The sequence below is a fragment of the Pipistrellus kuhlii genome, unplaced genomic scaffold (assembly GCF_014108245.1).
Source record: "Pipistrellus kuhlii isolate mPipKuh1 unplaced genomic scaffold, mPipKuh1.p scaffold_m20_p_8, whole genome shotgun sequence".
In the NCBI taxonomy this organism is placed as follows: Eukaryota; Metazoa; Chordata; class Mammalia; order Chiroptera; family Vespertilionidae; genus Pipistrellus; species Pipistrellus kuhlii.
The window spans coordinates 60,062,872-60,075,858 of record NW_023425584.1 but is presented as its reverse complement, the minus strand read 5'-3'; the positions used below and the strand labels follow the sequence as shown (position 1 = coordinate 60,075,858).

At 32.2% G+C, this 12,987-nt stretch overlaps 1 protein-coding gene across 3 annotated transcripts in view; it reads left to right on the top strand.

Annotated features, from left to right (window-relative positions):
- The window catches only part of SPOCK3 (SPARC (osteonectin), cwcv and kazal like domains proteoglycan 3), a 307,350-nt gene that overhangs the window by 284,561 nt on the left and 9,802 nt on the right, over window positions 1-12,987 (top strand). For all 3 annotated transcript variants that reach the window (XM_045576531.1, XM_036424368.2, XM_036424369.2), the window contains one exon: window positions 8,398-8,619. In XM_045576531.1, the coding sequence (XP_045432487.1) occupies window positions 8,398-8,619 (222 nt within the window). The remainder of the gene's footprint in view (window positions 1-8,397; window positions 8,620-12,987) is intronic.

Sequence of the window (12,987 nt, the reverse complement as noted above, 5' to 3'; positions counted from 1 at the left end):
TGTGGGATTTTATTTCCAATGAATCACTTAGATCAAAACACCTACTTCAAAGTTTATCCTTCACTTAGATGCTGAACAAAAATCAGCCTTGTATTTATTTCCAAGCACACTTATAGTATTTTGCAAGGAAATAAACCATTTGTGAAGCCCCTGATTGGTAGAAAGAGGAATATCCCTCAGAAGCTGCAATATTTAGTCTTTATATTGAACTGAAGGTATAGGAATATTTTTTCAGTGTTTTCATAGAAGTGGTAAAGAGTAGAATAACAGGGGGGAAAGGTAAGAATTTTGGAACACAGATTTTTAGAGAGCACAATTAGTGCCCCTCATTGCCAAGATTAGTCTTTTCAAGATGGCTTTGCAGACATTTCTACTTTGAACCAATGATGACAGTAGACTAAAAGGATATTTTCAATGATACACTGAAAATTAAATTTATTAACAGGAGTTATATGAATCTGATATGATTCTTTTATTATCTGTTCAGGGGCAGGGCACCTTTTTTTCTGCCAAGGGCCATTTTGATATGTATAACATCATTCTTGATCCATACAAAATTATCAACTTAAAATTAACATGCTATATTTGGTCAAAAAATTTAATTAACTCACCCATAATGCCTTGGCAGGGCCAGGAAAAATTATTTCGGGGGGCCTTATACAGATTGTGGGCTGGATGTTCCCCACCCTTGACCTATATAATCCCCCCAGAAGTTTTTGTTTTAAATCCTTGGACATCAGAAATGCAAATTGAAATAGGGAACTTATTATGAGTAATTTTGTAAACTTTGCATTTTTCCAAAAAGAAACCTGTTAATATGATTTTATTTCCCCCCCAATTTTTTTTTTTTTACATATTTAACATGTAGAAAAGAAATAAATTGAAACATGCTTAATTTTAGGGAGCATCCAAAGATTGAAGCATTTGACTTAAAATAGAACAAGAGGAAGTAGGCAACAATCATAAGCAGCATCTTGTAGCAAACAAAGAAAGTCCCAACTATGTTTCCTTTGCTTATTATGACATGACCCATCCACTTTCAATTTTCAAATATTAACTTCTAAAAAAAAAGTCATAAGATGACACACTCATCTATGACCTACATTTCCTAAAATATCTCATTTGTTTTCTTCTCCTCAAAGAATTTTTTTACAATTTCCACTTTCTGTATTTATATATTTAATAGTTCTGTTTTACATCATCATTATTTTTTTATATTATTTATTTTTTCATCACAATTTATTCATCCTCTTATACCCTCTTTCACCTATACCCATCTCTCCCCCCCACAATCTCCACACTGCTGTCTATGTACATGAGTTCTTTCTTTTTCTCTGGTTCGCTTTTTCTCTTTTGCTCTACCCCTTTGTTTTTGTGATTAGAAAGGCATTCCTCACTGGTGTACTATTTTAACTTCTACATTGTTTACAATTTCATTTTAAACATTTACTTGTGCTTTACCTCACCTTGTGGTGTGAGGTAGGAATCCAGTATTATTATTTTCCCCTCAGTAGTTGATCAAATGTACCAGAACTGTTTATTTAATAATTCTCATTCTTTTGCTAATTTAATTTTTTTTAAAGTACTTTATTGTTTGAAGTATTAAGTAGAGTATTATATATGTCTCATTTTTCCACCATTGACCACTCCCTGGCCACTCCCCAGCACATGTCCTTATCCCCTTAGTGTTGTGTTCATTGGTTATGCTTATATGCATTCATACAAGTTCTTTAGTTTATCTCTTACCCGTCCCCCTCCCTTCTCTTCCCCCTGAAGTTTGATTGTCTGTTCGATGCTTCTTTGTCTCTGGATCTATTTTTGTTCATCAGTTTATGTTGTTCATTATAATCCACAAATGAGTAAGATCATGTGATATTTATTTATTTAACATAATGCTCTCCATGTCCATCCATGCTGCTGTGAATGGTAAGAGTTCAATTATGCTATCACCAATGGACATAATTATCTCTAAATGCGTAGTGACTATGTGGATGTTTCTTCCCACAACATTCAGAAAGAAATAGTATTTTCCCTATGTTGTAGAAGTGTTTCTCAGGTTTGTCTTCAGAATTATTGATTATATTTTGGTCAGGTGTTAATTTTTTGATGCCTTGAGAATAAGCAACTGAGATGCCTGATCTTAATTAATAAGTTATATTTATCCTTTTTTATACAAACATATCTGGAATGGGACAAAAGTTTGTTCCTGGCCCTTATATTTTGATTTTTAAAATTAATGTCAACACCTCTCCAATTAATAATCATACTTGAATATTTACTCTCAAATATATCCTTTGAACTTGAGTTCAGAAAATTAATTTTTCCATACTTGGAGACAGATAAAATGAGAGCTTGTGGCAACATTCAGTACAGTGCCTGTTTAATTTTACACACTCACAAATATTATTTCCCTTTCTAGTTTTTTTCTTGTAAGAAATGAGACATTCTTAATATAATAGGTTTAATTATAAGAAACTCCTTGAGAGATGAATATTTTTTGAAGAAAAAAAATACTCTGTTTTAATAAATCAGAGGCCAACTAAGAATAAATTTACAAAAGGAAGTTATCCATTAGAACACATAAGATAAATACCTGGAAGAGAGATAACAAACTCAATCAACTCCTCAAATGGGTACATCCTCTGAGTGAATCTTCTCCTGACATAATCATATTTAATGTATAAATCAGCCCTCTAATATTATATTCTACATCTCCTTTTTATTCTTATTTTTTCCTTTGTAGCAATTCCCACTGTCTACCATAGTGATAATCTACTTGTTCATTTTGTTTGTTTTTCTCTCTCACACACCATCTGTCTTCCTCTCCATCTCTTTCTCCTTCCTTCCCTTCTTCCCTCCACATTCGACTATTGTAAATTTAATGAATGCAAAGTTCTTTATTCACCACTGTATCATTGAACCATATAATAGTTTGACACACAGTATTCATTCAATAAAAATGAGTAGAATTAATGAATAGATGTACCAAAGAAGGAGCGAAAATACTACATTATTTGCAGATACCATAATTTAGCCAATCAGTTATTTCCCTAGGAATGATTGTTTACTATTTCAATTATTTTCTACATGACAATCAATTCTGCAGTTACTTGGTATGCTTTTATTCCCATGAGAACGATTCCATACAATGGAAGTAATGGGGCAAAATATGCATGAATTTTAAATTATAAATGGTAAAAAATGTTGCCAAGCTACTTAGCAAAAAGTTCAGCGCATTTTTAAGTTTTAACAGGTAAGATGAGAATTAACTTTAGACTTCACCCCTACCATTAAAAAAATAAAAAGTTCATTTTAACTTTCCCATCATTGTGAGCACTTTATTATGTTGTTAATTTAATTTATATTTGCTTTATTGGTGATGAGATTTAATACAATAAGTGTATATACTGTACCATTATAATCTGTATACCTTGATATATTTTGTTTCATTGTTTAAATCTCCAAAAGTAAAAGAACAAATATTATACATATGTGTTGTTGTTTTATGTTTTTTGTTTTTTTTGTGTGTGTGTTTGTGGGTTTTTTGTTTTGTTTTGTTTTGTGTGTGTGTGTGTGTGTGTGTGTATGTGTGTGTGTGTGTGTGATTTATGGTTGTAGTTTGAGTCTCTGTGTGTCTGACCTTTGGAAAAGATACTATATTAATTTTCTTTTTGTCTGTTTGGAAAGCACAATCACATGCAACCATATGTAAAATCCCCAGATTAACAGTCTGGCTCAGATTAAGATAATGTTTTATTTTTGCTTTCCTATACACTAAATACTCTCCTCAGTCAGAGAAAATGATAGAATTACTTACATCCCCAGGGTAAATGAATACAGTCTAATTTCTTTCCAAGACATTGCTCACTTTATGTCTTGCTGTCTTCATATTGAGAGAAAGATTGCTTTTGGAATCCGATGACTTAAAGACAATGAACTATTTTAATGCAATTAGGAGTCTTCTAGGACAACATCTTTTGAAAACAAAGATTTATAAAATCAGAAGATAAATTTCATTTTCTTATGTCAAGTAATAAAAAGAAAGATACAGATCATTGCTTATTTAGTTTGTTCTAATTATTGAGACATCTGGCATTTTCTTCTTTTATGAGGCAGACAAAATAACTCTATAATAACATTTCATTATACACTTAGTATTACTTACATATTCTCTTACTATTTGATTTTAAAATTTTGCCAAATTATATGTTCCCTAGTGGCCCAGTGCATGGAATTCATACATGGGAAGGGGTATCCTTCAGCCTGGCCTGCACCCTCTCTAATCCAGGACCCCTCGGGGGGTGTCCAGCTCCTGGTTTAAACTGGCAGTTGGACATCCCTCTTGCAATCCAGGACTGCTGGCTCCTAACCACTCACCTGCCTACCGGCCTGATCCCCCTAACTGCTCTCTCATGCCAGCCTAATTGCCCTAACTGCTTTCCCCTGCCAATCTGGTCACCCCTAACTGCCTCTGTCCTGGCCACACCACCATGGCTTTGTCTGGAAGGACATCTGGTCTAATTAGCATATTACTCTTTTATTAGTATAGATAGAGGCCTGGAGCATGGGTAGGGCAGGCTGGTCTGCCCTGAAGGGGGTCCCAGATCAGGGTGAGGGTCCCACTGGGAGCGGTGCCAGCCTGGGTGAGGGGCTGAGAGAGTTTGCAAGCCAGCCACGCCCCCATCAGTGTGAGCGTCCCTGTCTTTAAAAATATTTTTTGTTGTTGATTTCAGAGAGGAAGGGAGGGAGAGAGATAGAAACATCAATGATGAGAGAGAATCATTGATCAGCTGCCTCCTGCATACACCACACTAGAGATCAAGCCTGCAACCCAGACATATGCCCTGACCAGGAATTGAACCCTGACCTCCTAGTTCATAGGTCTATGTTCAACTACTGAACAACACAGGCTGAGCACATATGTTTATATGTATTCGATCATTTATAATGTAAGCATTTTTTCTATTGAAGTTTACTCCATTATCTGTTGAATAACTAACAAACAGCCTGGAAAGTAAGCATTATAGGTGTCTTAAGAACATCAAAAAATGACAGCTAAAACAAAGGAGAAAATATAAACAAAAAGGAAATAAAATAGTTCAAAATCCTTACATAACATAAGACAAAAAATTGCTAATAGCCTGATACATGGATTTGAAGAAAAAAATTACTTCATTCTCATAAATATATTCACATATTTATTTTAATATTTTAATCTTTTATGTGTTCCAAATATTTTCTCACTACATCTTTCTGTTTTGATCTCAGAGTTCTTAGTTTGTGTTCCTTAAGAAAAATCTCTCTAAAAAAATTGACCTGGATAATATTCTAATAAATGCATTTTTGCACTTGTTGGTATGAATATGATTATTAGAACTGTTTATGTTTTCTTACTGAATTTAAATAGCATCTTTGAGTTACTTAAAACCCATTTATTCTTTGTATTTTTTGTATAACTTCTGTACATATTTTTTCATGGTTCCTTCTGTTATTTATTTCTACTATAATTCTGTTATTTTCTGATACCATATTTTGTATGCTTTCACTTCTTTCACATTTGTAAAGGTGTGCTTTATGCCCCAGAATAGATTTCATATGCACTTAAAAAGACCGTGTATTATTATTCTATTATTATTTGTTGGGATGTTTTAAAAATGTAAATTATTCCAAGTTTATTGGCAATGTTTTTCAGATCTTCTATACCCTTGCTATTTTTCTGTCTATATTATTGATTGTCTACAGATTAGTGTTTAAGTCTCCAGATGTAATTGGGAATTTGTCTTTATCTGTGTTTGGTTCTATCAGTTTATTGTTTTCTTCTCGTGCAATTTGAAGCTTCATTTTAAATACATATAATTTAGGTTGTTATATCTTCTCTTTGAACTATTTATCATTATGTAATATCCCTTTTTAATCTTGAAGTTAAATTTATTATTAGAATAGTCAGTCTGGCTTTCTTCCATAAGCACTAGCATGGTATATATTTTTTCAATCTATTAATTTCAACCTCCTGTGCCATTTGATTTAAAATTGTTTTCTAAAAGGCAATATATAGTTTCTTCTTGCTTTTTAATTCACCCTTACTTTTTTTCTTATTTTTATTGATATGCTCAGATAATTTACATTTAGTATAAGTATTGATGTGATTTAATTGCAATCTACCTTTTTGATAGTTGTTTTCTTTTTTATCATGCTTTGCCCATTTTTCTCTTATAATACCTTATTTCAGACAAATTAAGTATATTTATGCTTGTTGCATTGCTTTTGTACAAAATATTCCAGGGAGGTTAAAAAAAAAGGTGTAGTTTTGTAGATTATTCAAAGTTTTCTTAGATTTAGTGGGGAGTAATACTTGTTTTAGCTTTCTACTTCTTAGGTGAAAGCATGGAGTCCTTGTCTTCATTTTTTATCAATATTTTCACTGGATGTAGATATTTTAAAATACTTTTTTTTGTCTATTTCATCTTTTAAAAATATCATTCAACTCTTCCTGGCCTCTAAATTTTCCAATAAGATGACAAACTGTAGTTGAATCATTGTTTAATTATGATGTGCCGTCTCTTCCTGCTCATTTCAAGTCTGGTATTTATCTTTAGTTCTTAAGAATTTGGTTAGGAAGGTCCTTCCTTTGTTCATTTTTTCTTGACATTTATTGTATATCTTCATACTATAAATTTAGATATACAAGTAAAATTTCTACCATTATTTTCTCAAATTATTTTTTCTGCACCATCTTTTCTGTCTCATCTGGGGATTGACCTGTGTATTGTACTCTTTTATATTATCTATATTATATATTATCAATATTCCCTGAGGCTCTGCTATTGTTTATCCCCCCTTACTTTTCTTAAATTAAACAATTGCAATTTTTCTAGTGATATCATATATATATATATATGAGAGAGAGAGAATATACATATTGAAAGTTTAAATTTAATTTAGAGTATAAAAATAATTTTATTTCTAGTCCTTTTCTGTTATTCTGGTGACCCTTATAACACAATTTTATGTATGTCATTCACATAACATAAAGTCACTGTACTTTTTATTTTCAAGGCAATATAAATCATGCTTTAAAAATCTTGACATTGTCTAGATATGGACATTAAAGCTGAGTTATATTGAATAACTTAACCCAGTAAGATAGCAATAGAACAGGGGCAAGTCACCTGAATTCATATCACTTTGACATTCTTGATCTAAAACATTATGACATTTCATCAAACACTGGTTGGTGAATCCCTGGCTGGAGGCCTTCTGCTCACTTTCTCTGAGCATTACCTTACATCTCATCTACCCCAACACAGAGGGAGCCTTCAGACTTCGGTGGAATCCCAGGTTGCCTTTGGTCTGCCATCCTCCAACTATCATGCTCCTTTGGCAATAACAGGACTAGTGAAAAGTAGGCACAAAGATATGCAGCTAGAAATCAGATTCCCATCTCTACTTCTTGCAGACACTGTAGACTTTATCAGGACTCTCTTAGGGTTCTTCAGCTAAGTTTTGGAAGACAAATCTGTTGAGTCCTCCATCCCAGTAAGTAGGGGAAGGGAGAAGATAGCCTCTCTTCACTAACTCTGAATGCTTATTAAAAGATAATGGCTCTTCTCTCTTCTTCCCATAGCTTATATTCATAAAGCTGGAATAGCACCCTTAGGCTTCTCCATTGCCCTGAAAATCAGACTGGGAGAGAGGCAGTGGTTTAGATGCACACCAGAAATCTCTTACCAAGAACTCAGTTTCTTTGAATGGTTATGCAGAATTTAGTATATTTGTTTTCTACAGGTTGCTTTCTTCATGTAATCCCTAAGCATATGACAATTTCTGGTAGAAATAGTTTTAACCAGTTACCTCAACCCATGCTATTTTAAAAGTGAGCTCAAGGGAATAGGGCCTCATCTAGATTTTTCAACCAGGTATTTCAAGAACCAAGGCCAGGACCTGGCAAAGAAATAGGGAATGAGCAACTTGTGTTTGCTATTGCTTTGTTTGAGTGGGGGGATTTTGTTTTGATTATGCAAACAATCTTACATGAAAAATGAAAATAAATCAGATTTTTTTCCCTCTGTGCTTTTATGAAAATGTCACAAATACCTTTTACCTTATCCCCATTGCCTAGCATGGTGGTACACAGAAAACATTAAATATGTTCAGAATACACAAATACATTCCAAAAAGGTAGTGGAAATTTTAATTTGTCAAGTCTACAAATTTGAGTTTTAATTCCAATAATCTAAAAATGATAAATAGGATTCAAACATTAAATGCTAAATAACTATAACTTTCTTTGCAATTATTCTTACATCGCACCCTACACAAACAATATATTGCTTTATTTTGCTTCCTGCTGATGGGGACTTTCAGGTTTAACTAATCATTATCTGTCTTTGCCATTAGGATTTGATACCAGTATTTTGCCAATTTGCAAGGATTCACTTGGCTGGATGTTTAACAGACTTGATACAAACTATGATCTGCTATTGGACCAGTCAGAGCTGGGGAGCATCTACCTTGATAAGAATGAACAGTGTACGAAAGCATTCTTCAATTCTTGTGACACATACAAGGACAGTTTGATATCTAACAATGAATGGTGCTACTGCTTCCAGAGACAGCAAGGTAAAAGATGAGACACCTACCAATGTACATAGTTGACCTGCATGTCAAATTTTATCTATTCCTTCATAATTAAAAAAAAAGTGCATTCTATATCTCATTCATTTCAGTAGATGCTTTTCTGATTAGAGTGTTTAATAAAAGAGCATATAAGAAGCATGTTGAACAATATAATTCTGGTAGGGATGCAAAACATGCTAAATATGAAAAATAATAATATTTATATTAATATACTTCATTATAGTTTCCATTATAAACCACCAAAAATCACTTAGAAATTTGAGAACATCAATATTAAAAGTAATCAGTAAAATTAATTTGCTATCTACATTGCCCACAGTGTAAAATAAATTGTTTTTATCACTCTAGTATAGAGTTTTAAGGTTCTATTTTGTGATCTGGTTAGATGAGCTGAACGAACCACAGAATTTACCATAAAGTTATTTTTACTCATCTAATTTTTAAATAACTTAGTCTTTCAGATTCTCAAAATTACTTAGCTTCATAAAAATCCACAGCAAAGAAAGTGCCTTGATTCTCTGGAAAAAATGAATTATCGGGTCTAGTAATACTTAATGTCATTTTTTAACATTCGTTTAAAATCTTGCTTGGTGTTGACTTGTATTGACATAACCTTCAAACACGTGGTATCTACAGAATGTGTGAAGTGCAATTAACAAGTTTTGCTTGAAAAAGTTTGTGTTTGGTTTGGTTTTTGTTGCAAAACTAGGGCTAAGAAGATGGTGGATGAAGAGCATATTCAGCACTGCATGCTTTACGAGTTCCAATTAGGAAGAAAAGCAAGTGAGGCTGCAAAAAACATCTGTAGTGCTCTTGGTCAAGATGCAGTTAGCGCCAGAAAATGCCAGCGTTGGTTTGAGAAATTTCGCGAGGGAAATTTTTCGTTAGATGACAAGAGTGGTTGAGGCCGTGTGTCCAATTTTGATCAAGAAGCTCTTCAAGCTCTTTTGGTGCAAAATCCTCAAATTACCCAACAAGAGCTTGCGACAACTTTAAATTGTTCACAAAAAAACAATTTCCAGTCAATTGCGTGCACTTGGCAAAGTCCAAAAGTTTGGAAAATGGGTTCCTCATGAGTTGACCGACAACTACCGTAATCAAAGAGTCACAATTTGCAGTTCGCTCCTCTCTTGTCAAAACCGTTTGCCGTTTTTAGAGCAAATTGTTACCGGAGATGAAGAATGGGTGCTGTATGTTAATTTGAAAAGGCGGCCTCAATGGTTGGACAAAAATGAGGCTCCGCAGCCCACGCCAAAACCTGACTTGCATGCGAAAAAAGTGATGTTGTGTGTTTGGTGGAATTTTAAAGGAATTCTTCATTATGAACTTTTACCATCTAACCAAACCATTACAAGTGCAGTGTATAGTGCCCAATTGGAAAGGTTAGCCCAAGCTTTAAGAGAAAAAGAACCTGCGCTGATTAATCGGAAGGGAGTAATTTTTCACCAGGATAACGCACGACCGCATACTGCAAGAATCACTGCTGAAAAACTGCGCCAGTTGGAATGGGAAGTTCTCCCTCAACCTGCATATTCTCCTGATATTGCCCCTTCCGATTACCATTTGTTTCGTTCTTTGCAAAACTTTCTTCTTGAAAAAAAAATTTAATAATGAAGAATGCCTCAAAAATGCATTGACCGAATTTTTTGCATCAAAATCACAAAAATTTTACAACAGAGGTATTAAAATGCTTCCTGAGCGTTGGGCACAAGTAGTAGAAAACAACGGCAACTATATTGTTGATTAAATTTTGTTGTATTGTTTAAATAAATTCAATTTTAAAAAGTATTAGAAAATGACATTAATTATTACTAGACCTAATAATAACCTGAATGATTGGAATGATGCTATTTCTTTTTATTCAGAAACATGAAAGTAATGCAAAATTGGAGTCATGCTTATATGCTCAGTCGAATAATAATTATAATAATGTATATAAATGAAAGAGATCCAAAAAAAAACTCATGATAAAGTTGGGGGAAATGTAAAGATATAATTATATGTATAATTTGAAGCTAATTTTATAAAAAAACAGACTGATAATTTATCTAAAGTAATATCCCTGCTATTGTCACTGATTTTTAAAATTCTTGACAGCTAATAAAATGAATAAGTTACTTTAAATTATATTAATGGTTCTCCATTTTTCATATGGGAAACTAACACATTATAGAGGGTATTAGTTTTTCATATATTAGTAATAGTTTATCAATTACTTTTTCATATATTAGTAATAGTTTATTAAGTAGGGGTAAAATGATTATCAATAAATTAATTAGCAGTGGGTCAATAGAAGGGTATGTAGCGTAGCTACATTGTTTATAAACTAGTTTAAGCAGTATTTAAAAATTATATTTGTTTTATGAAAATATTCTAAATCATACATACACTCAAACAAACACATTGTTGACTTTATTATTACATGTGTGCTTCTAGGTGATAGAACATGCTATAAACTACATGCTAGTTTTAATGACTGTTATACATTAAATTCATTTAAAGAAAAAGTAAATCTCGGTAAACCTGCCATAAAAAGACATGTGGTCTTTTGTTTTGATAACAAAGCTTATTTTGTTTTGTTTTTCCTTGAATGTTACAATAGTATGTTTACATGTTTATAAATTTATATAAAATATTCTGAATTCCTCTGAATATTTCTTCAGAAATACTTTCATCTTGAAAAAATTCCTGTATTTTTCAGTAATATTTTAAAACTGATTTAAAATATTCCCCCCAAAATTTTTGCCTTGTATACTTTTCATTTATTAATCACCTTTCTTCCAAAGTTTTAAAATTTGTATAGTCAAGTTAAGACATAATCTGAGATCATTTGATACATAGTAGAAATAATTTAATTAAAGGTTACTCAAGATAAAAAAATTTATGCAACTACCCCAAAGCTAACGAGAGTCTGGCTAATTAATGTTCATCGCTTGAATATGCTAGAGAATGTTACAAAAGCACTGTCAAAATAATTAACTTAGTTAGTCTATTAAGTAACTTCATAAAAAAGAATAACCATTAATTTAAAAATATTCAAATGTTTTACCTTATTAAGGAAACTTTTCCTGTTTTTTCAATAAATAAGAAGTGCTTAAGTTTACTATAATAAATGTAATGTAGAAAGTTAACTTTTAACTCTATAGTAAACTTAAGCATGTTCTGTTTATTGAATAACAGGAAATTATTATATATTACATATAGGAAGAAATAAATATATATGAAGAGAGAAAGGGGGAGAGGGGAGGAGAGTGCTTGCTCCCCTTGGAGCTGTGCAGTGCATAACCTGGGCTGCTGTGCGCTGCCTACTTAGAGAGTCACTCACAAACCTCCATGATGTCTACTATATTTTCATTTCTGACTGTAGATTGCCTCTATATATTTGACAGCTAGTAAAGATATACTCCTCAGAAATGACTAGTTGTGATTATAGAAAAAAAAACACCACATTTGTATATTAGAACAATTGTAAACATATTGATATTTCCTTACTTTTTGTTTTTACCCAGTAACATTTTATTTAGTCCCAAATTGTATGGGATGATAAAACTGCATCGTTTTCATGATATTGAATATTTCAATATAGATCATGTGTGAACGGCCCCAATATAGAGGTTTGAGTTTTTAAACTGAGAATGCAAAACAATGAACAATGTTATTTTCAAAAAACAATGTTTTGAAATTGAACTAATAAAAAAAAGTATTCTATTTTTTTTTGGTGTTTTTAAACTAACATTTTGAGTGATTACTTGTAAATTCAATGATTAAAACATATTTTATATATTCAATTATATAAACATATAATAATGCATGATTCTCATAAAAAATTTTAGCACATAAAATCAGAATTTCCCATAAAGTTGTAACACTGTTAGGCAGTAAACAGAGGGAGTAAATCTTGTGATACACATTTGTGCATACACTCTAAGCTGACTATTCATAGTCTAACCATGTCAAAACCTTCATCCAATTAATTGGGTTACTATCCTTTATCCAGATCAGTTCTTTGCAAGAGAGTTTAAATAATAGATGAAATCTCAATTTAGCACTTCAGGAATATTTAAGTTAAGGGCCAGACAGAGCTGCCTTTTAAATAATAGAAAAAAAATATTTCAAAATCAAATATTTTATGTAGTTGTATCTGTCATGACTTCTTTTGAAATTCTTACATCTTTCTCTTATACAGAGTTTGTAGGACTAATAATCAGGAGAGGGCTTGCAAATCAAGTCAGATATACCTGTATTTTTAGGCAATTCAACGGTGAACATATAGGAAATGTTACTTCTATTTTACAGTACCTGGCCATTAGCAATTAGAAGAATTACTTTAAATATATTGAAACTTCAACT